Consider the following 27,988-nt stretch of genomic DNA (forward strand, 5'->3'; position numbering starts at 1 on the left):
GGCGGCAGCAGCCAACAGGAGACGAGGCTCCCGCGAGCCCCGGGGCTGCTGCCGGGGCTGGGGCTGAGGGCGCCGGGGCACGGCCGGGACGGCGCCGGGGCGGCCTTAAACCGACGGGGCGATCCGCCTGCGCCGCCGCTCGGCCAGCGGCTGCCGCCGCCTGCGCACCTCCTCCCGCCGCCGCTCGGCACTCGGCCGCGCGCCCTGGCGGCCGCTCCGGTTCCGGTTCCGGTTCCGGCTGTGGGGCAGCACCGGGCCGGGCTCGGGACGCTCCGGGGGCCGGTTCGGCGGGGCCGCCATGGCCGGGAGCCGCACGCAGAAGATCGGGAGCGTGTTCAGCCGGTACGGGGAGGAGGGTTCATCCGGGGGCCGGGGGATGCCGGGGGTCCCGGTTCTCCCGTGAGCGCGGCGTCCTGAGCACCCCCCGCCGGCGCTTGTCCCCCACAGGACGCGGAACCTGGTGCGCATCGGGATCATGGAGAAGCCGCTGTGGCTGGACGTGTACGCCGCGTTCCCGCCGCTGCGGGAGCCCCTGTACCGAGTGCCGCGGCCGCGCTACGGGCGGGTCACGGACGCGATCCCGCCCATCCTCTACCGGGAGGACCAAGAGCGAGCGTGAGTCCGGCCCGGGCGCCGCCGATCGGCCTCTGTCCCCTCCGGCCCTGCGGGCAGCGCAGCGGGCTGTCCCCGGTGTCACCGAGAGGGGACGATCCGCGTTGTCCCTCGGGGAGCGCTCCTGAATCAGCGCCAGCCTTCGCTTGGTGGTTTGCGCGGTTGTTTTGAGTCAATAGGGTGGGGTTTGTGCTGTGCCCTGTGTCTGCAGTGGCTGGTGGAGGCTCCTCTGCGGTGGGAAGGGCAGATCCCTGTCGGGCACAGAGCTCCAGGCTGGGTTACCCCGCTGAGGGGGAGCTGCTCTGACCCGCTGCTGCTGCTGCTGCTGGTGGTGATGATTAACTGTGCTTTATTAATACCGTAAAAAAGCTGGAACAAACTTCTGCAGAATCCCAAACTGGTTTGGGTTGAAAGGCACCCTCAAACTCATTCAGTCCCACCTTCCACTATGCCAGGCTGCTCCAAACCCTGTCCAGCCTGGCCTTGGACACTTCCAGGTGTTCATAAAGGCTCTTGTGAAAAGGAGAAATAGTGTGAATGCTCTTATTGCTCACTAAATTAACTGACTGTGCTGTTGTCTGTTTACTCTTGATTTATCTGCAAAACCCAAACTCTTTCCTTTTCTGACCAGGCGATTTTACAAAGTTTATGGCAATGGCCCAAGACCTTTTGACCTGACACAGTTAAACTTCAAATCTACTTGCCAGAGGTAAGATGATAATTAAACCAGGAATATTTCTGAGACTGTCCCTTTCTCCCTGTCCATCAGTGAACCAGAACATTACTTATGAGTGTAAAAAAGCAATTTTGCAATCCAGGTTTATTGAGAAATACAATGAACTGAAGGAAGAAGGGAAGATTGAAGAGGAGAAATTGTTTGAAGAAACAGGAAAAGCCCTTTTGGCCAGTGGTATCATTTTACAGAGAAGAGGAACAGATAAAGTGAGTATTGAATATCCACAGAGTTACTTGCCTGGTGGATGGAGAAAACTCCACTCCCAGGCCCTTAATGCTGCGTTGGTCTGAATTAAATCCTCAGCAAGGCAGTCACACACTTTCCTCTTGGCCATGAATGTGTCAGGCCAAGGTTAAGGGACTTGTGGGTCAGGAAGGATCTTGTTCTGGTGATGAAATTGGATAATCATTCAAACAATCCATGGTGTATCTGTATAAACCTTTTGGAACTTTGTGTGTTTGTTGTGGCATCGTGAATTTTCCCATCTTTTAGCTCGAGGTCAGCAGCCTCTCTGGGAGTGTCCTGCCCTGGTGACACTGTGTTGTACCTTCATAATAATCTCAGCACGAGCTAAACTTTTTCTGGGCACACAGAGCGCCGTTGCTCTCCTCAGTCACCCTTCAGAAGCTTTTCCCACCCTGTTTTATGTGTTTTTCTGTCCTTCCCTGCAGGTAGCACAGCAGGAGCAGCAGGGTGCTGCATCCAGGGATCCTGCCCTGCACCTGCAGCTCCAAACTGTGCTGGAGGAACTGCAGGAGAAGAGGAAGGACGGGGAGGAGCAACCACCAGAGCTGGCAGGGACACAGAAGGAGAATCCCTCTCCCTCCTGACAGCCCTGCTGTCCTGTGTCACTTGCCAGGAACCAACCCCCACCCCTTGTTTTGGGACATTTCCCTCAGGGAACACACCTGAGCATCCTGGTGCCCTCCAGGCTTGTGCATGTGACACATCCTCCCCTCTGTCCAGCTCCACATTGACAAAGTCACAGATAACTCTATTTTTTTTTAGGGTTCATGACTGTTTTCTGAAGTCAGGTTGGAAAATATGAGTGAAAAAGTGGAAAATTAAAACATTTTCTTTAAAAATTGGAGGTTCTGCCTGTTCAGGTGTCTCATTTGCAGTAGCAAAGATGTTTCCTGCTGTGGGAATGGCAGATCCTGTTTGATGTGTTCCAGCAGCTGTCTGAAGTGTCATCTTTTTATAGCTGATTGGGGAAAGGTGCTATTTATAGAAATGGCATCATATGCTCTTCCCATTCCATCATTTGCTTAAATCCAGAGCGGGGTGAAGTGTGGCAGTACCAGATAATTGGGAGCTTTGCAGGTTTTTAGTGACTCCTAATGAAATTGGTCACCTTTGAAGTGTGAAAATGGGATGTTCCAGCTGTTTGCTGAGGGAAAGGTGATGCTGCTTAGGAAACAGTCACTGGAAATTTGGCATGGGAAAAATGTAAGGAAATAACAACTAATCTTCCTGGGATTAGGAAGGAGTTCTTCCCGTGCCTGCAAATCCAGTGGCTGGCTGATCTTTCGTTAAACATTTTGGCTTGGGCTGTGTGAAAGACAAACACTGTTTTGTCTCTTTTCATTTGTGATTTTTTGGCGGGTTTTTTTCTGTTTGTTATTCTTTAAAATACCAAACTGCCACCCTCTTCCCAGCAGGTGTAAATGATGTCTAATCTCTCCCTCCCTGCCCAGTTTAGTGCAGCTGCTGCTGTGTGTGATGCAGGAAAGCTCACTGGCAGGGAAAAGCAGGATGTAAAAATGCTCGTGGTTTGGCTTCTGTAGTCAAACTTTATTCCTAGTTCTGCTCTGTAGCTCAAGAGGGGAGTGCAGGTTTTCTTACAAAGAGCAAAAATCCCTGTTTTAGCAGCGATCCATTTCCAAACTGAGCAATAACATGGAATTTAGAGCCCTCACAGAGCCTTGGGCTGTGCCCTGAACGAGTTGCTGCGCAGAGCAGGTGAGGAGAAAGCTGGAATTGGTTTTATGTTGTGTTGAAAAAAGTCACAGGGGTGGCTCTGGGGGCAGATCCCGCCCAGCGGGACCAGCCTTCCTAAGTGGGCTCAGCTGGGAGCCTTTGGATTTGCCCTCAGGCGCAGCTGAGGCCTGGGGGGGATGGAGCGAGAGACCCCTCAGGCATTTTTCCTCCCCTTTAACACCTGGGAAGTTGATGGTGACCAGCTGCAAGCCATTAATTACCATGACCACAGGCGATGACCACAGGTGTGAGGGTTATAGGGTGATTGCCTCGTGCCCACGGAGCCCAACCACCACTTGGGAAGTGCAGAAAGCCTTGGATTTGTGGAGCAGCACCGTGTTGGGAGGGTGCAGCGGTGCTTCAGCTCCTGCTCGAGTAGTTGTGCTCTTCACTGGTGGGTGCACCCCGTTGTTCCCAGACAGGTACGTGGCCAAATGTGCGGGAGAGCCTGGAAATATGTAAGGGACCCTCTGTTTTCAGTGGAGGGGAGAGAGAGGGGGAGGAAGGAGTCTTCCCATGGTGTGAATGTGGGAATTCCCTGTTGGAAGCTCAGGGCAGAGGCAGCCCTGGGCCGGGCAGGGGCAGGCCGTGGTTGGAATGTTCAGCACCGCGGATTTATTGTGTCTGGTGGGTGACGGGGAACCCACGGGATAAGGGATGCGAGCCGGAGGGTTTGGTGCAATTAACATAAAACCAATTAAACCCAGTGAGTTTGAACAGCGTCTGACGGGCTTGGAGGGAGATGCCGGTGGTCGGGACCTGCTGGAACTCAGGCACTTTAATTGAGAGGTTCTGGGCAGCAGCCGGGGGGCCATTCGGCGCTGCCCGGGCGTTCCCCGGCAGCAGCGGGCGGTGTGAGGGGGTCGGTGCGCAGCCCCCGGGCCCCCGGCGCTCCCCGCTAGGTGGGAGCCGCGCTCCGCGCTCCCGGTGCCGAGCGGCGGCCGCGGCCCCTCCCCGAGCCCTGCCCGGCAAGGGGGGCACCGCAGCCCCGCCGGGCTCCCGCGGGAGGGGGAGAGAGTCCGAGCTTGCACCAGAAAGTGTTGGAGAAAGCATCGCGGCTTCCCCCGGGAGCCGGCGGGGTGGGAGCCGGGGGAGGCACCGAGGGAATTGCGGTGATGGAGAGCCCCGGGGTGCGGGGATTCCTGCCCTGGGGAAGGCAGAGTCTGCTCCCGGGCCTTGCAGGGCTGTGACCCTGTCACTTGCTCTCCGCAAGGACGGCTCCTGCGGTCCGGTAGCGGCCCCGCAGCCGGCAAAGCCCCGGCTGCCATCGGAACGCTCGGTGGCTGCTCGGAGACAGGCGGTCGCTGCCATCCCACATCCCGTCCCGGAGTGTGACCTTTCCTGGGCGAAATTCCTGACCTTCCTCCCGCGGGGCGAGTGCTGCGTGCGGCAGCTCCTCTCGCTGATCGCCAGGCTATTTTAAGTGACAGTAAATGCCGGAGTATTAGTTACACGGTGCCTTAATTCCTGAGGCATCAAAGACGAGATAAGCGCGGGCAGTGACACCTTCCTCAGCTCTGACTGCCAGGCTGAAGGTTTTCCAAGGCCAGTTCCTAAAAACGTGGGCTTCACCTGAAAGTTTTAGGGTGAAGAACTGCCTGCCCTCCAGCAGAATGCAGGTACATTGGTGCAATGGATGAGTGGAGGAGTCTCCTGGGGGTGATGCAGCATTCCTTAGACCGATGTTTTCCCAAACGGTGCCAGTGCAGGATGTGTCCTGCTGGAACGAGCACCTCCAGGCCTGCAGAGCCGGGCTCTGAGCTTGGGCACTGTTTAAGCCCACAGGCAGCTGCCCCCAGAGCTGTGCTCAGCCCCTTCACGTGCTCCTGGGCAATGGATTATCCGCTGGTATGTGTTGAAGGCAGGGGAACTAAGGATTTAATAGGATCAGGTCTAATGTCTGGAGCAGCCAAAATAATTCGTCAGCTTTGAAAAACAGGTGATCTGACCTTGCCAATGCCAAGCTTAATCGAGGCAGATAATAAAGGGTTTAATGTTTAAAGAAGGCTCCACGTAAGACATAAAATTATTGGTATTGCCACTCTGTAGAATCCTCTGGGATTTGCCTCTGCCCAGCCCTGCCTGCACACACACATTTGGTCTTCAAACCTGCCCTGTTTTGAGCTTTGGAATATTCCAGAGATCTGTATCTGTTAGGAAAATGGATGTGGAATCAGAGCAGGGTGCTGGCTCTGATGTGCTGTGTTTCCACACTGAAGAGGGGATGGCGCAGAGGTGGCTCGTGCTTTGCAAGACCTGGGCAGTGTTGGTTCTGCCACCTGCCTGGTTCTAAATTGGAGCTTTTTAATGGTTTGGGATTGGTGCTCTTTGCAGTGTTTTGCTGTGCAGCCCCAGCAATGTCCATGGCACAGTAATTCCTGGCCCAAGAATTCTGGGATGTGTAAGATGCAGGACAAAACCCCCGGGGAGGGTGAGAACAAACCAGTGAGAACAGTGGGTTGAACTCAGCAGTGGCTGAAGAAGCTGCTGCTGTTTTACCAGTAAATGTTAAGTACTGGCAGGACCTGACCCCCTTGTTGGTCAGTTCTGACCCAGTGATGGCAGCCATGGCCAGTTTGGCCAGGTCAGCTGGTGGGGCTGAGTCCCTGAGGGATCCCAGCTGTGGGGCGAGTTCACTCTCGGGCACTGCAGTGCATTTAATGCACATTTTGACAATCATTCCAGGAAGGCCAGGCTGTGCTGTGTCCCACAGCTCAGTCTGGCTGCGAGGGGCCCGCTCTGGAGCGTGAGGGCTTTGCTGGCAGAAAGGGATGTGCTGCCCCAAGAAACCCCTGTGGCCCCATCCCGATGAGCTCTTGCCTTGGTGTCTGCAGTGGGGCTGCTCCCCTGGGGCCAGTGTCGCTCCCTCTGAGTCAGTCGCTCCCCCAGCTGCTCCCCCGAGCCAGGGATCTGAAATCTCCCGTGGACACAGCAGTGATTTGGGATGTCCCCCACTGCTTCGAGGCCCGGAGCATCAGCGATGCTGGAGGGGTCCCCGCAGGAGCCCGGTGGCTCAGCTGCCCTTGTCTCTGTCTGTCCCTGTGCTGCTGCTGCCTCTCTGCATATTGCAGGCTCATTCTGATGTGCGCTAATGTTATTATCCTCCAGAAATTGAAATCAAGTCTGAACCTATAATGTTTCACTGGGAGGGAATTGGGGTTATATATTCCTGTGTACAGCAGCATTCTATTTCAGTCATAGCATTTAATTATGATTGGTGTGTTAGTGCCCACCAGAGCATAACAAATTGTCATTATGTTATTCTGCTGAGTCTAATTTAATTGGCAAGTTGTCACAAAAGCAATTATCCATCATTTATTTTGTTGCCATAACCACATCTTGGAGAGCACCTGCTGTCTGAAGTGGAAAGGCTCTGCAGTCTCTTGGTCCTGGATTTCTTCCACTTGCCTGACACAAAGACACCATTTCCTCTTGTTTAAAAGTATGTTTCTCATTTCCCAGCGTGGGCTCGTGTGCAGGGCTGGAAATGCCAGAGGAAATGCTGTGTGCAGGTAGTGCCCTGTTGGGATATCCTGGGGCTGGTGTGACCGATGGTCCCTCTGGACACCTTGGAGCCCACCCAGGGCAGTGTCTGGGGGTGGTGGTCAGGTGTGGGAATCTCTCTTCTTCTGGAGAGCTGGGATGAACTAAGGAGAGAAAGGAAAGCTTGAAATGAGGCACTCCCTGCCTGGAGTAAATAAAGCTCGTGGCTTCTTGCAGCTCATTTTGGGGAAAAAGGGAGAGGGGGGAAAAATGCCCCTGAACTGCTGGTGGTTTATTTTGGTGTATAGATGGACAGAGGTGATTTGAGTGTGCACAGAGGTGTTTGGAGGAGCAGGAGGGCTGCAGGGGCTCAGCCCTGGCACTCGGAGCCCGGCTCATTCTGGAGCTGCTCAGTTACAGAACAAGCACCCGATGTTTGACATCGGTGGTGTCCATCACCAGACTGCTCCCACCCCGGCCGTGTGCTGCTGAGGGCAGCCCCGCTGGCTGGCACGGCACGGGGCACCCTGTGGCACCTCAGCTCCCCTGCCTGCTGTTCCCTGGCTCCCAGAGCCGCTGGAATCCATCCCAGTGCCAGGCAACCTGGGCTGCTCTCCACTGAGCAAGTTTCAGATAAGGCATCTGGGCTCCCAGAGAGATTAGGAGGCTGGCGAGGGAAGATTAGTGGTTTCTCATAATCCAACAGGCAAAGCAATATCAGACTTCCCAAGACCAACCCCAAACTGCTGATTTTCTCCTTCCTGAGATGGCACGTGGCTGTGACCTGTTCGCTTTTCAGATTTTGGAGATTGCATCCCAAAATCCTGCAAGGCTAATGCAGACTCATGAACTCAAAGCCTGTGACTCACTGTGATAAATGAGTAAATAAATGAAAATCTGTTCTGATGTCTGTATTTCTGTGAGTTACTCCCCTCTCCGCCCTGTCTGTAATCTCTTCCCCTCTGGTAGTTCTGATTAGCTGCTAATGGGGAAAGATGATTTTGTAGTTAAAGCACAGAGAGAGGGTTTTGTTCCTAGTTCTGCTTTTTTTTTTTTTTTAATTTTCCTGTCCATGCCTTGATTTCCCAATCTGTGGGCCCAGATACTGTTGATTTAAGATGGATGGTGTAAAGTTAAATTAATCCATATTTGCAAGCCAATTTGTTTCAAAAGCAAGGTACAGTGACTTGGAAAGGAGGAATCATAAATTTTCCCTCCTGGCGTTCTTGAAGTTGAGCGCTGTCCTTGTCTTGTTTCCCAGCAGTGACAACCTGGTGTTGGCCAAGCACTTTGCTCACAGTCACCAGGAGAAAGTCTGGGGGTCTGCAGGTGTCCCTCCTGTGCCTCTCTGGTCACTTCCCAGTGCTGGAGCTTCCCCCTCTTCCCTGGGCTGGCTGTCATTTAATCCAGCAGCGGCTCTCAGCAGAGCCTGGGAGCTGCTGGGGCAGGTGAAGGGTGCAGGGTTAAACTTGCAGCGATGCCAGCAGATATTTGTGTGTCTGATTTATGGGTGAAATTCCCCAGGATGGAGGAGGCATCGTGAAACGGCTGAGTGTGATAAATAACTCATTGTAATGTATTATTTAGCAAATTATAATGAAAAGCAGAAAATACACAGAGGGGAGCAGACAAATACGTTCCCCAGTTGGCAACTTACTGATGGTTTAGAGCCAGGAAACGGATATTTAAGAGGGTTTGGGAATTTCCATGGCTTCCCCTGCAGATAAATCACCCTTCTGCAGATGTATTTATTGGGTGCCCTGCTGCTGGGTTTGATGCTGGGGGAGCAAATCACTCCAAGAGCTGGGGAGAGGAGGGGACCCGAGCTCCTTGTCCTGCCATAACCAGCAAGAGCTGTTACCCACTTGTTCCCCAGGAGGGAAATCACCTCGATTCCCTTGATCCTGAGTCCTAGAACTCCTGGATGCTGGCAGGAGGGACGGGGACGGTCCCAGAGCAGCGCGTTTGTGCTCGGAGTGAGGCAGGAGAGCTGTGCTGCCTCTCCGGAGCATCCACCCGAGCGTGTGTCCCTGTGGGTCGAACCCCAGGTTTCCCGGGCAGGGCTTTCCCAGCCCGCTGGCTCTCCAGGTTTCCCGGGCAGTGTTTTCCCGGCTCGCCGGTGCCGGCCCCGCTCCGGCGCGGTGGCACCAGGGGGTGCTACCTGATCGCGCTCGGCGCTGCCACCGGCACAGCAGCGAGAAGGTGACTCGGGTTTACCTGTTTGTTGGTTTTTTTCATTATTATTTCAGTGTGGTTGCTCCCATCTCCTCCCCGGCCCTGACAGTGCTGTGGCGGGGGGTTTCCCGTGGCTGCGTGCGATGCTCTCTCTGCTCCTTGCTGTTGAGATATTTAAGAATCTGTGGTTTAGTGATCTGTGTGGATGATGTGTGCCTGCCGGCCTGGGACCACGGCAGGGCTTCTGGCTGGCACAGACCCCTCCACTGGGGCCATCCCGGGAGGTCCCCGCTGGGCTTTTCCTTGCAGGGAGCAGCTGCCCTTGGCCCCGTTGTCCCTTGGGTCTGCAGGAAGCCCCAGGCGCTTTTCCAGCCGATCTGGAGATGCCTTGGCAGGACCCAGCGCGGGGCTTGAGCGCTGAACTTCCAGCCGGTGCCCAGCCTGGGGCTGCCAAGGTCTCCTTTGGGCCGGGGCCGCCGGATCAGCGCGATCTGTGGATTGCCAGGGCCGGCGTTATCGGCAGCACAGATAGTGTAGGGGCCTTCAGTTGTACAGAGAGGAGGAGATAAGAGACTTGGAAAGAACTTGACTGGGTGACTAAGATAAATTTACTGTACTACAGGAAATCGAAATGTGAAATAAAGATCTCAAACAACTGAAATATTTAAAAAGATACAGAAGTTGGGCGTGCGTGAGAGCCATTCCGAGCGAGCCGGCTCCCGCCGGGACCGTCCCTTATCAATCCATCACCGGCCTGGCTGAATTTTATAAAAGATAATAGGGTGGAGGGAGAATTGAAATAGAAACTATCCATTACCGGCTGCTGAATGACAGGTTCTCTGTGCAAAATAAGATCATAATTAACAGGAGGGAGGCTGAAAGTTTTCTGCTTTCTGCTGCTGTTTGTTGTCCTTCCTGGCTCTGCGGGGCAGGGTGGGCACATGGGGGGCCCTGGAGGGAGTGTCCACAGTGCCACAGCCTCTCCTCCAGGTACTTTCTGTGTGCCTTTATTGAGAGCCTCTCCAAACCAGCAGCTTTTAAGAAATGTGCTTGATTTTGCAGTTCCTTGGGTTAAGAAGGTTGCTTGGGCTCCACCTTCTGCTGCTGATGGCTCTTAATTTTCTCAACACAGGACCCCAAAAATACAGCCAAGATGACCAGCCCCGCTCTGTGGGACACAGGGAGGACTGGAGAAGTCACATCTTCTTAACCCCTTTCTTTGTTCTGCTCCAGCCCCTGTTTGCAATTTCTCATGATTAAATCCTCATGAACATCAGCAGGAGCCAGGTTATGTTCCCAGCCTTTAAAATGTCCTTCAAACCATAAAGGCTCGGTTGAAAACGTTTCCCAATGTTTTTCCTCCTGGCTCATTTAATTGGGAAGTAGCGGCAGGAGCGCTGCTGCCATTACACCCAGTATTGAGCAATGTGAAATTGCAACGCAAGGAGAGGAATTAGTGGAGCACTTGGAGTTGCAATGAGCATAGATTGGGTGGATTGGAATGCTGGGAAGCTGTGAGCAGGCATGGAAGGAAGCCTGACAGGGAAATCATCTATAAAGGCTAATGGAAGACCTGAGAGAAAGGGAATAGCAGACCTCAGGCTTGTGATGCTGGGAAGGAAATCATCCTCATTTGCTTGTGTGTAGTAACCCGAGACGTAATTAATGACATGAGAAGGGACGTTTGAAGAAATGTTTCTTGTGCCTGTTTCGAAAGGGTTCCTCCCTGTGTGTGCTGCACTGTGTTATCCTACAGCTGGAGGCTGGGCTCCAGAACCTGCTGCAGGTTTGGGCAGCACACAGAGCAAACTAAATCTCCATCTTCCCGGGGTTTTGCCTCCCCTGTGGTGTCACAGGAGTTCAGAGGGTGTCAGGCAGATCAGCGAGAGAAAGCTGGGTCAGTCCATGATCTTTGTTCCTCCCTTCCAGGGAGGAATCCAGATGGTTCCAGAGGGTTGGAACTAGATGATCTTTAATGTCTCTTTCAACCCAAACCATTCAGTGATTCTGTGACCTTGAAACAGAGCAGTGATGGGGTCCCAGCCTGTCTGGTGCTCCACGAGGTGATGTGTGAATACAGCCCGCCATCTGCCCGTAGCTGAGAGGGCCCAACAGGTTGTCATGCAAAACGCTGGAAATGGCTCATTTCTGAGATGAGATGACTTAAAAATGCCCAAGGTAGAGGAAATGGATACATCATTATTGCTATCTCCATCTCTGCCATCACCCTGTGCTGGAATGTGCTCCAGGACTCAGGGATCAGTGCAGATGTGTGGGGGGAGCTGCCGAGCTGCCCGGTGGCCTTCAGGTTTGGAAATGAGGCAGACAGAGCTGGTGCTGCTCCGGCACGTTAATTGGGCGGTAACCTTTGCATAACCTTCAGAAAACCTTTGGCTGTGTGAATCCACAGCCCAGGGCACACGTCCTCCTGGGATGCGCGGAGCATCCCTTGGGGTTTAGGTCCTTGGACTGGGGGAGATGCAGGGACCTGTCCCACCCAAAAACTTGTGTGACCCCTAAACTGTGCTTCCACATAATGGTCTGGCTCAGTCCTGCTTCCCGGCAGAGCCGGGGCTGGGCAGGGAGAGCCCCGTTCTCCCCCAGCGCTGCACTGGGGCTGAGCGCTCTGCTTTGCGGGGGCGCAGCTGGGGCTGCCCAGCCCGGAGCGCTGGTGTGGCAGGAGCCTCGGGCCCCCCCGGCTGAGGATGCCCCGCTCCGGCAGCCCCGGGGGTGCGGCCCCCGCCCCTCCTCGCCCTGGAATCAATCCCAGCGCCGCCGCCGCCAGATTGCCTTGTCCGTTCCAATGATCTTTAACTCCGCTTTTCCCCGAGCAATCAGAAGCATTTTCTCTTCGTCCAGGTGGTCTTTTCCCATTTTGCTCTCTGCAGTCCCAGCACCCAGGGCAGTCACATCTCATCACGCCTTTTCTCGAGCCATTTGTACCTCCAGGTTTTTCTGTTGCCATCAATTTAGTGGCAGCCCCCTGCTCTGCTCCCCCCGTGCCAACAGCAGCTTCTGTGGGGATGAAACTCAACCTTCAGAGCCTCAGCAGAAGCAAATGCAAATCCCCTGCAGCCCGTGCCCACCTGCTTTTCATGCAGATGGGAGGGCAGCTCCCCAGCTTCTTTTGGGAGAGAGTCAGTCCCTTAAAAAACTTTTTGCTAGAGAGACTTAGAAAGCAGAGGAAAATGTGGATTTTTAGGAGTAGCTTAGTGGCTGCTGAGGAAGTAAAGACTGAAAACCTGCAGTAATAGTGCTTTCCCAAAGGTTGGATAATAATAGTAATAAATGGATATTAGGAAGGAATTCTCCCTGTGAGGGTGGGGAGGCCCTGGCACAGGGTGCCCAGAGCAGCTGGGGCTGCCCCTGGATCCCTGTCAGTGCCCAAGGAAAGGCTGGATGGGGCTTGGAGCAGCCTGGGATAGTGGGAGGTGTCCCTGCCCATGGCAGGGGTGGCACTGGGTGAGCTTTAAGGTCCCTTTCAACCTAAACCATTCTATGATAACAGTAACAATAAGGATAATATGTTACATTAAATATTAGGCAGCATCCTTTGGCTGCCTTTCCAACTCCTCGTGTTCTGCCCTGCACACTCCCTCCTGCTCACCTCTAAGCACGGTGTCCCTGCTCATCCCTGTGTGCTGGAGGTGATCTCTGCCCCCTCCCCATCCCAGGGAATGACATCCCAGAGCCCCTTCTGCTCCCAGCCTATTCTGAGGTCCATGTGAATTAAAACAACAGCTTTTTTTTGGTTCTCAGCTTGTCCAGGCTTCACCCTGGACTAGAAATCGTTCAGCAGGAGACTGCAAAACACAGGATTGTCTGTGCTGTGTATCAATAAAAAAGAAAAATATAAGGATATGGGAATAAAAGGTCACTTAATTGGGAGTGCATCCTGTCTCCCTGCACTGAGCATCGACTCAGCAAAACACTTTAAGTGTGTGATTAAATATAAACTCTCTCTTCAGCCCCTCGCTGTTCAATGGAGCAGTTTAGTGAGTGCTGAGGCATTTGCTGAGCAGGGCTTTGCTGTCTCCCTGTTTTTCCTTGGGCAGAAGAATTAAACACACGTCAGTATCACCTATTAATAAGGCAGCAAGTAGCCACAGCAGCCCTTGTGCAGCGCAATCGAGCTCATCATTTTTCTATATAGGAGCAATTAAGCTGCACCAGGAGGCCGATGTCTTTATATCATCACCTAATGGCACTGCAAAAGTATTCCAGGGAAGGAGAGGGGGGAAAATCACATCCATATTTAATTGGCAAAGTTATCACCTTTGCTTCAGAGCCCGAACTTGCAGCCCTTCTGGCCAGGTTCCAAGTCAGATCTATTTCCCCTGGCTGGAAAGCAAAGAAAGTGTCCTTATATTATGCTTCTGCAACAAAATACCACTTGAAAGCTCGTGAACGTGCTCCCAACTGCAGTAAATAACTGATGGTCTCTGTTCTTTGCAGCAAATGAAGATATCTTTGAGCTGTTAGACTCCTTTCGGGTTTTTTTAAGGAAATTATTTGTCTTATTATTATTCTCCAGCCCCACGCTTGCCTGTCAGATTACATTTTTTATTGCACTAAACCGCAGAGCCATCTGGAGCCCCTCACATCCTGCTCTCGGTGCCGGAGCGCGGCAGCGTGGGCCTTCCCTTTCCAGCGTTTTGATTCCTCCCAAGCTCTTTCTTTTTATGGCAAATTGTCCAGCCCGTTGTTTCCATCCAGGTGTCCCCTCGGTGGTGATCCCTCAGTGTTTTGTCACACCCTGTCCCTCGGCCGCGCGTCCCCGGGGGCGAGGAGCAGCCGGGGCTGTCTGCCCTTGGGTGGGGACATCCATCGCCCTCCCAGGGGCCTGGCTCTCCTCGGCCAAATCCCTCATTTTCCAGCTTCTTCATTTCATTCTGTGAGCCCTGAGGTCTCCTATCGGGTTGCACTGAAACCTTTTATTTCCTTCTGCCCTTCTCTCCTCCCTCCTCAGTCGAGCTGAGCCCCGGCTGGTGACGGAGCCAGCTGGGTCCTCAGGTGCCACAATGTGCCTCGGGACTCCTGAGCCCCCTGTAAGTGCCAGCAGTGTCTGATGGCTTCTTCCAGGGGCTGTCCCTGTGGCTGTGGTGGAGGTGAGCTCCAGCAGTGACAGTGACAGACTCACAGCCGTGGTGGCAGAGCAGGTCTGGCCCTTGTTGGCTGACACTGGCAATAGTTGGTGGAAAAATATCACCAGGAAAGAGTGGCCCCGACCACCTGCCCCTTCTTGGCTTGACCACCAGCCCTCCTCAGCTTTGCCGTGCCCTGTGGCAGCGGGATGTTGCCTCACTGTGTTCTGAAGAGGCAGAGAAAGAGGAAAAGAGAGAAAAAGGAGAGGAGAAATATTGATAACTTCCATCTTCTCAAGCCCAGTAACTAGTTTTTGACACTTCTCTGCCACTCCAGCTTCACAAAGCCCCATCTCTCTGAAGATTAATTGATGTAGGCCACTCAACCTATTTTCAAATCCCTTTCAGTTACCATTTAAAACCTTCTGATTTATTTTTTTTGATAAAGTCACCGAGGCTTTTTATGGATTCTCAAATGATTGTCCAGCTTGACAAATTGGATTCTTAAAGCTGGTTCTTTCAAGAAAAGGATGTGGTTTGACAAGACAAGAAACAGCTCATCTTTGAGACAGGGGGATAAATAAAAAAAAAAAAAAAATCCCATTCTTCGAGTCAGGTGCTGCTCAATGGGTGTCTTGCTCGTCACTGATAATCTTATCTGGCTGTGATGGGAAGGGACCCACACAAAGGGGCCCGGCCGGGCTGGAGGGCTGATATGCCGCTGATTAATAGGTCTGTCCAGGCGTGCAGAGCCTCAGGAAAGGTGATTAATGCCACGTGGGACGAACTCCGACCCCCTCCCCTCCCCGGCACCGCTCCGGGGGCAGCTCCTGCCGTGGGTGATGGATCGGCTCCTGCTCTGAGCCCCGTGCAGGGCAGGGGGACAGGGGGGCTGCCCCGGCCCGGTTTGGGGTTTGTGATGTCGCGTTGCTCCCCGTGCGGGTGTTCCTGATGGAGTTTTTGCTGTCCAGGTTCTGCTGGGTGTCCAGGGACTCGTGTCACCCCAGGCTCTGTGAAGTTCACATCTCTCGTGGGGACGGGGCAGAGCAGCTGTGGAGGTGAGCAAGGTGCTCCTGGGTTTTATGAACCCAAACAGGGATGTGCCTGCAAGGCTCTGCGTGGGGCTTGGTCCGGTGGGAGCCGTCCCTGTCCTTGGCAGGGCACACGGAGTGAGGTGAGCTTTATTGTCCCTCCCAACCCACCTCGTTCTCTGGTTCTGTGCCTTCCAGACCTGCTGGCAGTCGCTGTCAGTGTCGCTGGGAGTGCAGGGCCACCGTGGGCCGTGGTGGCAGCACGACACGGTGCCACCCTGCTGGCCTTCGTGCCTGGCTGCAGGGGAAGGACAGGGGCGGAGAAGGGACCTCCTCGGGGCTGCCAGGAGCCAGAGCACACGGTCGTGGGCAGGCAAGATAAGATGCAGTCCCTCTCTGTTTAAGTAAGGCTTTTCATTTTTTAATTGACTGCCTTCACTTTGAACATTTCCCACCTGGCAGTTACTCTGAATAATGGAAATGCATCACAACTCCGACCTGCTCTCTGCATTGAACCACTCCAGGTGATACTTTATATCTTATTATGGTTATTTATTATGATGTCCAGTTTGGTTCTGTAGCAGAGGGAGATCATTAACCTCTCCTGCAGTAAAGAGAACTCGCTGTGTTGTTTTCAAAGCCATTAAAGCTTTGAAAATGCCTCTTTTTTTTTTTTTTTTTTTTTTTTAACTGAAGAACCCACAGGGCTGCATAACAAACTGCTGACACAGGCTGGTGAGTGCAGGGGGAGCACAGACCCTCCCGCTGGGTCCCACGGAATTGCAGACGGAGCTCGGAGTAAGGAAAAAGTTATTTGCTTGTTAGAAAACACACGTCAGGTGCTGGGAACCTGGAGGCAGATTCTGATGGTGCTGAGAGAGGAGGAGGTGGTCTCAGGAGGGGTGGGAGATGCCACCTGGGGTCTCCAAGGACACGTGTCCTGGGCTGTGTGTCCCCCTTTCCACAGGGGCCAGCAGCTCTTTGGGCTGATGCAAATTCCCTGCTCCTCCACGAAGGCCCATGAAGTCCCCCAAGGGCTGCTCACACCTCGGGGTGCTGCTGTTTCCTGCACTGCTTTTGGGGGGCTTCTTCCCTGCCGTGCCTTGATGAGAGCTAGGAGCTTCCTGTACAGATTGCTGCTCTCAGAGGCTGCATATGGTCCCTTAATATCTATTTTTGGTCACTTAACATCTATTTATGTCCACCTAATGCTGTGCCCAGATGTTGCTGCTGGTGGGGCTGGGGGAAGCTCTCTGTTTTCCATGCCTGGCTGAGGTCTCAGCTCGGACAGGGCTGATGGCTGGACACACAGCTCAGCTCGCTGGGAGCTTTCATCGGTCATGTGGGGAATTTATCTGGAGACAGATAAAAGCAGATGCTGTGTCTCCCACCTGGGCAGGCAGCATGTCCCTGCTGGAGATGTGTATCCGCTCTGGAGACGTGTTTTGCTCAGGACCCAGAGTGATCCTGGTCAAAGTCCTGTCTGCAGCGGGAGGGATGCTCACGTCCCACAAAGTCACCTTGTCTCCCATCCACGCCGTGTTCCTTCACACCCAGGAGATCCTGAAATAAGATGTTCCCCATCTCCATGTAACCGCAGGCTGCTCCAGTGTGATGGCTGCTGGTGATAAAGCCCTCGTAGATGTCCCAGTTTTTGGAAGCACATCGTGCTGGCCATATGGCTGGGGAATACGGAGGCTGCAGACATGATGGGATGCTAATGAATCAGTGGTGTTATCTGGCCTGTCTGTGCCTCTCAGAACCAAGAAAATGCTGTTCATTAAGCTCTTGTTGAAGTGCCATCACGGAGAGAAAAGCATCTCTGGATTAAAAAAAAAAGGCAGCAATTCCTTGCTGTTCACTTCCTGGGTCTTCCAGGTGCAATTTGCTCAGTTAGAGAGCCAGGAGATGGTTTTCCCGATGGCTCTAAGTACATTGCTCATGCTCTGGCTGCACAAAGTTGCTCCTGTAGCTGTGATGCACCTCGGGGAAGGTGAGTGTTTGCTTTTCTACTACACACGCTGTGACCCGAGGTGATATTGAGAATTAGGTGCTGTTTTCACCTCCCCCAGGCAGCTGTAGCTCCAGGTTCCGGCTTGTAGCACCTCCATCCCTGCACCCCAGGTGTTCTTTCCCGTGTCAGATGCTGCCTGAGAATGAGTCTCATCACAGGCTGAAATGTTTTCACCCCACCACAGGCATCCTTGGCTGCAGGAGTGTTTTTGGCTGATGCACCAAGGCACTCTGGGTTTGCAGAGATCCCACTGGACGGTGTGGAAGCTGAGTGATCCCTTTTGTCCCCAGGAGCCTTCAGCCTTGGGTGCTGGGGCAGGCTGGGGTGGTGGTGCTGCTACAGGAGCTCACGGAGGGGAAGAACAGGAGCTGGAGATGAGAAAGGAAACTAGGCCAGAAAATGCAGCAGATAGTTTGCAAAAGGATGATCCAAGCAGCTTTGATATGGATATGTTCCCTCGCAAAGACACAGCGCTGGAGGAGCTCTTTATCAGTGTCAGGAGATGACAAACGACGGCGGGGGAAAGTCACGGGGCTCGCTGCAGCTGCAGCACCTTGGAAATGATGCAGGTACCGGCGCTGCTCCGCGCCGTGGGCCCGCTCCGGCCTTAATTAATCACGGAGAGAAAGGATTGTCTTCTCCTCCGGTCTTTTTATAGCACGATAAGCGAGGGAGGGAAGATGAGGAAGAGGAAAATTGCGTGTGGGCACATTTGGGGAGGATCATCCCCCATCCCTGGCCGGTGCACCCGGGACAGCCCTGCTTGGCTGGCAGATTTGTGAGGAAAAGCAGGGCTTGCCCTTGGGTCAGGTGGGGAGCGGGGCGAGGAAGAGGAGGGGAGGCAGCAGCAGTCGAACAGGCACTGGGAGCTGGAATTGTCCCTGCAGGTGCTGCCAGAGCCCAGGGTGGCACAAACCAACAGGGCAGGTTAAAAAAGAAATTTTAAAAAGAGGAAAAATCAAACCAGAGTTTCTTACCGTTACCTCGTCCTCTGGTTTGCTTTTTTTTTTGAAGAGTTCCCTTGAAGCCTTGTCTATATAAATGTTGAATTATATGGTTCTTTGACTCTTTACTAGAAATTGCTCTGAATTACTTTTTTTTTATATAATCTGTTCCATTTCCAGCACTCTGCCATATCTTGCAGAGGAATATCTGGAGCTGTTGACTGGCTCATTCTCCTGCTGCCAGGCGGCCTCTAATAAAGTTGCCCTCTGTTCCACTGCAGGGCAGCAATCTGTAATGAAAATTTTATACGAGTGGTTGGGAAATGGAGTTGGAATCTGGGTTTCAAGTATGATTTCATAATACTCCAGTCATATATATATATATATATATACACACACGATGTTTGGGGATTTGGAAGTAGAAGGGAACACTTCCCAACAATCGTGTTTTCCTTAAACCCCTTCCTGATGGGATCACTGGGAATGTTGGTGGTTCAGACCTCCCCCTTGGAGCCCTCCTGTAATGGTGTGAGTTTGGGAAGCAGAACAGCCCTGATGCTGTACCTTGAGTTTCTTGGGCACGCACTCATTGCTCTCGTGGAGTATGGTTGGAGCTGGTGTCCTTAGAAGGGGAGCACCAGCGCTTGTCTCCTTCCCCTCCTGTGTCCTGTTTAAATATTCCTTATGGTGCTTCAGGCACTGTCCATCCGTGCCAGGCCCTTGCTGGGGATCCTTCCTTGCCCTTCCCTGTGTGTTTCCATGTGCTGGTCATCCAGGCAGGTTCCCTGGGAATGGGGTCCCTGCTGGGATGGGGCAGCACCAAGCTGTGCCCTCATGGTGATGCCTCCCCTGGGGATGTCCCTCCCTCCTGGCGCGGAGCGATCGCCGTGACAGCGTCCGAGGCCTGGGGTGGGATCTGGGCAGACTCTGCTTCCCAGCCACGGCTGTTTGAATATGGCACATCTATGCTAAACACGCAGCATCAGCCCTCTCTGGGGCTGATCAATATTTAATGTGGAATTTACAAAGATTGACTTGAGGATGCGTTTAAAATTGGAGCTTTAGCCGTGGGTGGCAATTTCCGAGTCGCAGCAGTGGAGTTTGATTATTTAGAGAGATGGCATTTTGCACATTTAAAATAATCCTCAGGACCGCGGGGCTGTCGCAGCCCCCTCTTCCCCTAAACTGTTGACTTTCCAATTGTTTTGTTTGTTGATGTTCAATATTAATCACCCCGGCTGCTCGCTCGGCGCCGGGCTGGGCTGATGGGCTCAGGCAGCCGGTGCTGGCAGTGCTGGGGCGCAGCTCTTTTGGGGTTTGGTGTTTTGCTGCGGTCCAGGAGGAAAAGGGTTTTGGGAAGGGAGACCTGTGGTGTGTCCGGTGCGCCCTGGCTGTCCGTGCTCCGTGTTGGCCGTGCCTGTGTGCTCCAGGCTGGGAGCCAACACCCTGCACGTGCCCCTGCAGCACAGCTGGAGTGTGGGGACTTGTCAGTCCATGGGCTGGAGCTGTGAATGATGGATCCATGGAAGCTGAGCGTCCAGGGGTGCAGGTGCAGCCAGAGTTCCCCTGCCCTTGGCTGTGTAAAAAACAGTTCAGGCTTTCTCTTGAGGCAGTCACAGAATTGACCCTGAATTCAGCCAATCTCTGCAGTCCTTGTGAGGAGAAGGAAACTCTTGTCATTGTTCGTATGGAGGGTAGAAAATATTTCCTTTCCTCCCCATTATCTAATTGTTCCACTAAGCTTTGCTCTATTTGATTAAAAAGCTTGAAAGCAGCTTGTTTCATGTATGGAAAAGAAGCACAACATACGGGAGTGACAGAGGTGTTCATAGATCTGAATGGTTTTACATTAAAGAAAATTGAAGGGGAAATACTTTGCTAAATCCACGGGTGAGGTGTTGGTGAGGAGCTGGGGGCACCCATGGGTGAGACCTCAGTGTCCAGCCCCGCAGCTGTGCGAGGGCACCAGATGTTTTATTGAGAACTTTAATGTTGGTGATTTTCTTCTCAGCCCCAGACCCCCCTCACTGCCTGCACACCCCAGACCCCAAATCCCCAGCAGTGGGACTGGCGGGATCCAGCCACGGCTGGGATCCCTGTGGGTGGGATGCTGGCTCTGATTTCCTGCAGCAGGCCCCTGCTTTCACACCAAAAATAACACATGCAAAAACCCAAGGACTTATTTCCCTTCTCCTCCCCCTTCAGATGGAAGCACAACTATGACAAGTGTTCTGATGAAGGCTGAGGGCGCCCCGAACATCTCTCCCCTTGCAGATTACTATGTAAATCAGCCACTTAATATCTCTGCTTCCCTCTGCCGCGCTGTGTGCCGGGCTGGGGACGTGCTGGGTGACAGCCCCAGCCCATGGTGGGTCGCACCTCGCCACGTGGGCCATTCCCATGGCACATGCAAGGCCTGGCTGATACAAACCTGGACAAACAAGGCACTTATCGGCCTTTTTAATAGTGAATTCTGGTTTTTTTCCAGCACCTCTTGCCCGAAAAACCAAGTTGCCAGAGCTGGGTGATGAAGGCAGCATCCATGGGGACGCTGGGGACAGGAGCTGTGACATCTCCGTGGGCTGACACCGAAGTGCTGCAAAGTTTGTGATCAGCACTCGCTGCACAGCTCTGCTGCCCTGGAGGAGGAGATGCTTTTCCCACTTCCATGGAAGAGGAGGTGCTTTTCCCCCTGCCCTTGCACCGTAAAACTCGTGTTTCCCAGGTAAGAGGGATGCTGATGGCTCTGGGTGGCTGCAGGGGTGGGAGCAGGCTGGGTTTGTCCCTGCCCAGCTGGCACCTGAGCTGTCCGTGCACACTTCCCATCCCTGGGTCTGGAGATGGAGAAGGAGGGAGGGTTTGATGGATGAGCAGAGGGAAATGCAGATTTATTACGTGTGTGATCTCGTCTCCTCTGGAGCTGGGACTGGAGCAGGAGCTGTTGGGGCTGGGGTTGCAGCGCCAGGGGTTCAGCTTTGGGATGCTCCCAGCAGCTCCCATCAGAGCCAAGGGTGTGCAGCCCCTCCAGCAGGAGCCCACCTCAGGCTGCCCAGGTTATTGAATGTCACACCTCTAATGAGAGCCGTGCATGAGGCCACTGGACCCGGCTGGTCTGGGAGGTCCTGGGTGGCCATGGGGCCAGCGGTGCCTCCGGTGCCATCCTGGCACAGCCAGCTCGGATCTGGTCCATCCCCCCTGCCTGGGGTCTGGGCATTAACACCTCTGTTAACACCCCTCATCACTCTGCCCAAGCAAAGGCCGTTTGTTTCTGTTGGGTTTTAGTCTCCCTTATTTTGCTGCTTGTTCTGTGAGAAGATTGAGGCAGCAGCGCTGAGCTGCGCCGGGGTCGTTACTGCAGAGCCGTGATGATGGAAATGGTTTTGGAGTAAAGACATTATTAATGAAGATGATAAGCAGGGAAGGAACACCACGCTCGTGTACCTGAGCTCGCCCGGGTTGTACTTGGCCAGCACATCCATCTCCTGCTTGTATTCATCCATTTCTTTAAATGCCTTCACGGGTGATGTCAGCCTGCCTGGCAGTTCTGTGCCATTTAAAAGAACCAAAACAAATTAACTCTAAAAAGTTCACATCTGAAATGGTGCTGCTTCCCAGCTCCTGGCTCTGAGCGAGGGGGAAAGCACTCCTGGGTGACCACGGAGCCCAGGGATCCTGAGGGAACTGCTCCTGGCAGTTCAACTGTGATGGGATGGAGCTGAGCTCCCGCTGCCATCCCAGGGCACATGGCATGGCCTTGTGCCCACCGTGGGGGCCAGGATTGCTGCTTGTCCAAGAGAAATGCAAATACAGGACAATCAGCCTCTGCAGCAGCAAAGTGGGATGTGATGAAATCCAATCAGTTAATAACCCTTCACAGCACTGGGAGAATTGCAGATGAACGTGCTTTTAAATAACTTTTTTTTTCCCCTCACCAGAATTACTCCCCCGTGTTTTTTTCTGACAAAAAACCTCATTTTAGTTTGTGCCAGGCAGAAAGGGCCACTGGCTTCAGAGCCCAGAGCCAGGGAATCTCGGCAGAGCTCTGCCATTGCATCCTCCCGCACCGTTTTGGCTCCTGAAAAGGCACCTCCCTCCTTCGGGGTGGCTCCCTGAGCCTCCAGCTGCTGAAGGGGGGTCCCGTGAGGTTCCCACCTGCAGCCCCGGGGGTGCTGCCCCATGGAAAGCTGCGGGGAGCTCCAGCGGCTGACGCGGGGATGAGCGCTGCAGGAGCAGAGCGGCTCAGCAGACTGAGCTGATGAGCACGAGGAAGAGGAGGCTGTGAGACCCGGATAGTAATCAAGGCTAATTTGTTGATTTGCCATCCGGAGTAATTTCTTGCATTATTTTTTTCCCCCTATACAATTTGCTGGGGGAGGGGGAGAGCGAGCTCTCCATCCTCCGCCGAGCCCCGTCTCCCTGATTAGGGGCTGTCGGGATGATTGATGGGTTCTTGCCGGGGAAGGTGAGTCCCTGCCCCGTGACAGCTGGGTTGACAGCCCGGCAGAGACACGTCCCCACCAGCACCCTCCTCTTCCAATAGCTGCACGTCCCCAGCCTGGACGGTGCTGGGCTCCAGCTCCAGTAGCTCCTGCCAAGGTCACAGCCTCCGAAACGCCGGTGTCCTCCCCAGAATGGCCCCTTCAATCCCCTGGACAAGGATGGAGGAGGAGGAAGGGGCATCTCCTGGGCAGGTGTGGGTTTGTGCGGAGGTGCTGGATGCTCCCCTGGTGTGTGGAAGGGCTGTGGAGCCACGGTGCTGCCGGGAGAAAATACCATAGACTGGGAAAAAAATCTCACTTAAGTCTTTGCAAAGCCACAGATAATGCACTGTGAGAGTGAACAACCGGGATGAAAAATAATTGCACTCCTATTTTTCTCCAGCTTCTCTTATCAACGACTTTATCACCTTTGGTTTTATTTTACACCTTATTTAGACTTTACTGTAATCCCAGCTATTTCACCATTGACACCTCCTTAATACCTTGTCTAACACCTCTGACACCTCTGGCTAATGCCCAGGCCCTGCTCCAGAGCAGAGCAGGAACAGAAAAGAGCCGAAATGGAGAGAGGGAAAAATTATTTACTACCCAGGCTCTGTGAATAACAACCTCTGAGGAGGAGGTGGGGGCCAGCCCTCCCCGTGCAGCTGAGCTTTGCTATCTGCCACATCCGTCTCCACCTGCCCATTCCCAACCAGCGGTGCCGTGAGTGTTCCGCAGGAAGAAGTGAGAGGACTTTTTGTTCCTGGGAAACTGCAGCCTAGAAAGGCTCAACTTAGTGAACTGATGCAAATTAATTCCTCTCACTTGGACACCCTGTGCCAAGTCCAGCTCTATTTGAAATATTCCATCTCTGTGGGTCCTGCTGGCGTTGGCAGCTCTGGTGCCAACCTGAGTGTCCGCTGCTGCTCCACTGGGTCTGTGCACAGCGGTGGGGCTGGGGGCATCAGCCCTCATGGGCAGCCCCGAGGGTGCTTTTTGGGGCTGATTCTCCTTTGGTGGCCGAGGAAGGTACCCACTGGTTTGTGGGGACCCCTCCTTTGCTGTGGGAGCTGCTAAACAGGTCTCATCTGTTCCTGGTTTTCTAGTGGAAATGGTGAAGGGGCTGCTGGGGCTGCTGCTGGGGTTGCCAGAGTCACAGAATCTTTGAATGGTTTGGGTTGGAAGGGACCTTAAAGATCATCCACTTTCACCCCCCTGCCATGGGCAGGGACACCTTCCACTATCCCAGGGTGCTCCAAGCCCCGTCCAGCCTGGCCTTGGACACTTCCAGGGATCCAGAGGCAGCCACAGCTCCTCTGGGATGCCTGTGCCAGGGCCTCCCCACCCTCACAGGGAGGAATTTCTGCTTAATATCTGACCCAGTGGTTTCCAAAAAGTTTGAATTTCCTGACCTGGAAGAAATCTCACTGGACTCCAGTGCTGGGGATAACACAGAGCTCTGCTGAGGTTTTTCCTTTCCCCTTCTCTCTGAGCCTAAAGACCACGGCTACATTACCTAGATTTAACTACCCATTACACAAACTATATCTCTAAAGCGAGGGATATGGCAGCTTTATTATAAGTTTATTACATGCTAATTCAAGCAAATAAATTTGCTCCAGCTGTGGAGCAAAGGAGATTAATAACCTCGAAGATCACTTCGCTGCTTTGATGAGTTTCTTGAACAGAGTGGAGTATATTTAGGAAGAGCAACTAGATTAGTCAAAAAACCCCTTTAATTATTAGTGACACTGTGCAAACTGCTTCCTATGAGTGGAATACCAACTACTTAACTCCCTGACCTTATTATTCAAATAAACACTCCTTATTATAGCGACATGACTTGCTCATCAACACATCAGATCAGCTGCCTGGGTGGGGGTCTCGGGGTCCCCGCTGTGTCGGCAGCCGCCAGCTGGGCTGAGTGAGGGGTATAACGACCCAAAAGGGTTTAAAGAACGTCATGTGCCACACAATGAGCAGAGAAATGGCTTTGCTGGAATGTTCTTGGCGCTTGCTTCTTCCCCTGCTCAGGATACTGGGTTTTGTTCTGCAGTTAGTTTAGATTTTTCTGGAAGTGTTTAAGTCTGGGTGTTCTGAGCTGCCTCAGTGTTGCTGATGTTTGAATGTGTGGTTTGTAGAACAGCTTTGGAGGGGACCGTGGGGTTGTTCTTGTAACTGTTGGTCCTCTCCCAGTGGTCGTTGCCCTCACGTTTGATGGAATCTGGGGCAATTCTGCATTTACTAGTTTGTCTTCGTTGGTGGCATGCTGGAGCTGGATGAGGATTTTTCTGCCCCTTTCATAGACCAAAAGCAGGCCAAGAAGGGCTCCCAGAAATTACTACAGGTATCATGAAAATGTACATGGGTGTTTGCCAAAAAGCAGGTAATTGTCAGAGAGACCTCCGAGTGCAAGGGGTTTAACCCTGGAAGTTTTTCTGGGAGCAAGGAGCTCCCTGGGATGCTGCAGGATCCTGGAAATGGTGGTTTGGAGAGGAGCAGAAAGCGAGTGCTGGCACAGCTCTGCAGCACCCACGGAGCTGCAGGGAGTTTGTGCTTCCACTGGGAATTTGTGAATCCCACTCTATTGGGTGGCAATCGTGCGGTTTCGCTCGTGGCCATTTGGTAGTGGGAGAGGAGGATTTGTGACCCTGTGCCAAGGCCGGCAGGGATCAAAAGGCACCTTCTGCCTTCTCCCAAGCGGAAGCATCCCCTGCGCCGCCTCCCGCGCCCTTAAACCGCAGCAGCTGCCCTTGAGCCTGATGGATGCGGGCGGCGGCTCCGGCGGAGCAGAGAGGACGCGGAGCAGCGATCCGCAGCAAGAGTCGCTTCCCTTCATTCGCTCTGGTCCTGCTTTAGCCACGGGCCCAGCCGGATTCGGTGGATGCTCAGGGGACTTGGAGCCCAGGGGTGTCTCTTTGTGGGTCCCCAGGGTCTGTCAGCTGTCTGGGGGAACAGCGTGGGTCCAACCGCTCTTACAAAGGCAGCAAATCCAGAATATTCTCCTTCTCCTGTGCTTCCCGCTTCCCTGTCTCTCTCCCCCAGCCCCTCTGCCTTCAAACAGTTTCTATTCTATGTAGAGCAAGCAAAAAATGATGTGTTAAATACAGCCCGGGCTGAAGCTCTGAATCAAATCAATTCCTTTTTGATTCTCCGAGCTTTTGAATCCTCAGCCCTGCTGGAGGATTCTTAGCACAAGAATGGGGCTGACGGAGCAATCCTTTCGCAGCGCTATTGACTCAATTATTTAGCCTCTTGATTTTCTATGAGCGGCCGCGCCGATATTCTGATTGCTAATGGCAGAGCATTGTTCGTGCGGCTCCGGGGCTCGGCTGAGCAGCGGCGGCTCGGGCTGGGGCACCGCCGCCTCCCCCTCGCTCCGGGTGGCCTCGGCGCCTCGTTTTATTGTGCCGGATGCGAACCGCAGCGCGCAGGGATGTGCGGGGCTCGGCGTCCCCCCGCGGGGACCCTCCGCTGGGTTACGGCTGTGGCCGGGCCGGGATGCGCCGGTGACCTTCCCGTGTCCGCCCCGCTGTCATCCCCGCTCTGGGATGCTCCCGGCGCTGCCGGATCGATGGGGCCAGCGCGGCGCAGGGCGGGGAGGCTGCGTTTGCACCGTGTCGCGGCTGCCAGCGCTGAGAGCGCGGCCGCGCATCCTTCGGGCCGGCGGGTGCGGGTTCGTGATGCCCCAGCGGCTCCGGGCCCGGGGGTGATGCTGAGCCTGGCCCTGGGCGCTGCGCCCCTCCAGGTGTTCACCTCCCTTTAGCACCTCAGCGCAGCATCCTTTGCTGTGTAACTCAGCCACTATCGGGGCAAAGCAGGACAGGGGCAGGGACGGGTTCGGGTTCCACCTCCTGTCAGGAGGGTTTGGAGCCCGCCGCCCAGCCAGGCTCACTTTTTCAAGATTAAAGAAGAGGAATTCCCCACCCATCAAAAGGTTGTGAAAGGACGGATAGGAAGCACTTTGGATCTCTGGATGAAAGGGGCTGAGGGGAACAAACTGCTGCCTTGCTTTGAAGAGGCAAAGCCCTGTATAAATCCTGTGCAGTTTTATTGGTGGCCCAAATGCGTTGCGGGCTTAGAAAAGGCAAAACCAGGAATTTATTCCTGCTTTTTATTCTTGCTGATGTTTATGTCACATCAGAGCCCGTGCTGGGTGCTCTGTAGATGCAGGAGGTGACAGATCCCTGCTGGGTGTCACCAAGCGATGGAGACACTGCAAGTGCAGATTCCGTACTCGCTCCCGTCTCTCCGCGGCTGGCGCGGGCCGGGGTCACCCGGTTAATGCACGTTTCAGTCTTCATTGGCTTTTTAACTAGTTTTTAATCAGTAATTATTAGCGAGCGGGAGCGGTGCGCGGGCTCCTTTCACCCGCTCGCGGGGCGAGTGCCACTCAATGTGTCGCAGCAATTAGCACCCAGTGGCGGCAGCAGGCTGGGAGCTGGACACTGGCACCGGGACCTCGGTTCCCAAGCTGCCAGAAATGCAGCAGTGGGTGGGAATGTGCCCAAGTTTCAGCAGCCCAGGCCCTGTCAGGGCTGTTTATGTCGGGAAGGCCAAGCTGGGGACCTGGGCCTGCTGCCGCCGTGGGATACAGTGGCTTTGGGGACCAGGCTCTTCCACCCATACTGGAAAGACTTTGATTTCACAAGGGCATGCAGTGATAGGACAAGGGGAATGTCTTCAAGCTGAAGGAAGGCAGATTTAGATTGGATATTAGGAAGAGGGTAGGGAGGCCCTGGCACAGGCTGCCTGGAGAAGCTGGAAGTGCTCAAGGCCAGGTTGGATGAGGCTTGGAGCAACCTGGGATAGTGGAATGTGTCCCTGCCCATGGCAGGGAGTGGAACTGGTTGGTTTTTGAAGTTATTTCCAACCCAAACTATTCCGTGATTCTCTGGTAAGCTCTGTTTGCCCTGCAGAGCAGTGGATGCAGCCAGCCCGGCCCGTGGGAGCTGCTCCGTGCTAATTCCAGCCGTTGCCGTGGAGGTAAATAGCAGGAATCAGCCTTTGCCTAATGCACAAACGGAGTCAAGTACTGCTGCCCTTTGCAAAGCGCTAATGAATTGCAAGTGTCTCTCCTTACCCAGGCGCTGCCACCACCTCGTGACCAGCTGAAAACTGCAGCCCTGCGCCCTCGACATGTGGAGCTGCTGGAATTGCTCATTTCTGATGGTATTTGACATAATTGAATACAGAATGGTAAAAAAGGAGTGGGGTTTTTTGGAGGTGGGTTTCATCACCATCAGGGGTTTCAGTGCTCTCAGGCTGGGTGGCATCTGGGCTTGTGCCACCACAGGGACTGGTACCCAGTGGAACAAATGAGCTTTAAACCCCTCTAATTTATTATTCTTTATTAATAATGAGGAGGCCCTTGTAAATAGCCGTGAAAGGGAGTCCTTAAGCTCATAATTAATAAATGCTGGCTTGGTTTCTGCTGCTGAACTGCAG

At 53.8% G+C, this 27,988-nt stretch overlaps 1 protein-coding gene and 1 long non-coding RNA gene across 3 annotated transcripts; both read left to right on the top strand.

The window, feature by feature from the left end:
• The first annotated feature begins 203 nt into the window (after positions 1-203).
• Positions 204-2,438, top strand: MRPS23 (mitochondrial ribosomal protein S23). The gene is made up of 5 exons (XM_069033555.1): positions 204-342; positions 448-615; positions 1,244-1,321; positions 1,431-1,554; positions 2,020-2,438. Exons 1-5 carry the CDS (start codon positions 299-301, stop codon positions 2,176-2,178), a joined length of 573 nt encoding a protein of 190 aa, XP_068889656.1. The 5' UTR covers positions 204-298; the 3' UTR covers positions 2,179-2,438.
• A 1,182-nt stretch (positions 2,439-3,620) lies between these two features.
• LOC138120715 (uncharacterized) lies at positions 3,621-27,982 on the top strand. Of its 2 annotated transcripts, XR_011155943.1 has the most exons (6): positions 3,621-3,750; positions 15,042-15,128; positions 15,564-15,625; positions 15,798-15,899; positions 20,548-20,784; positions 27,628-27,982. It is a non-coding gene; the product is annotated as an uncharacterized lncRNA (long non-coding RNA). The 2 variants fall into 2 exon arrangements; XR_011155942.1 differs by lacking the exons at positions 15,042-15,128; positions 15,564-15,625; positions 15,798-15,899.
• The last annotated feature ends 6 nt before the right edge of the window (positions 27,983-27,988 follow it).

Source organism: Aphelocoma coerulescens, chromosome 19 (genome assembly GCF_041296385.1).
Source record: "Aphelocoma coerulescens isolate FSJ_1873_10779 chromosome 19, UR_Acoe_1.0, whole genome shotgun sequence".
Lineage (NCBI taxonomy): Eukaryota > Metazoa > Chordata > Aves > Passeriformes > Corvidae > Aphelocoma > Aphelocoma coerulescens.

Coding starts and splice junctions, on each gene's coding strand:
- MRPS23 (XM_069033555.1), top strand. CDS start 299: ATGGCCGGGAGCCGCACGCAGAAGATCGGGAGCGTGTTCAGCCG. Junction 343..447: donor ATCGGGAGCGTGTTCAGCCG/GTACGGGGAGGA, acceptor TGTCCCCCACAG/GACGCGGAACCTGGTGCGCA. Junction 1,322..1,430: donor TTCAAATCTACTTGCCAGAG/GTAAGATGATAA, acceptor TTTGCAATCCAG/GTTTATTGAGAAATACAATG.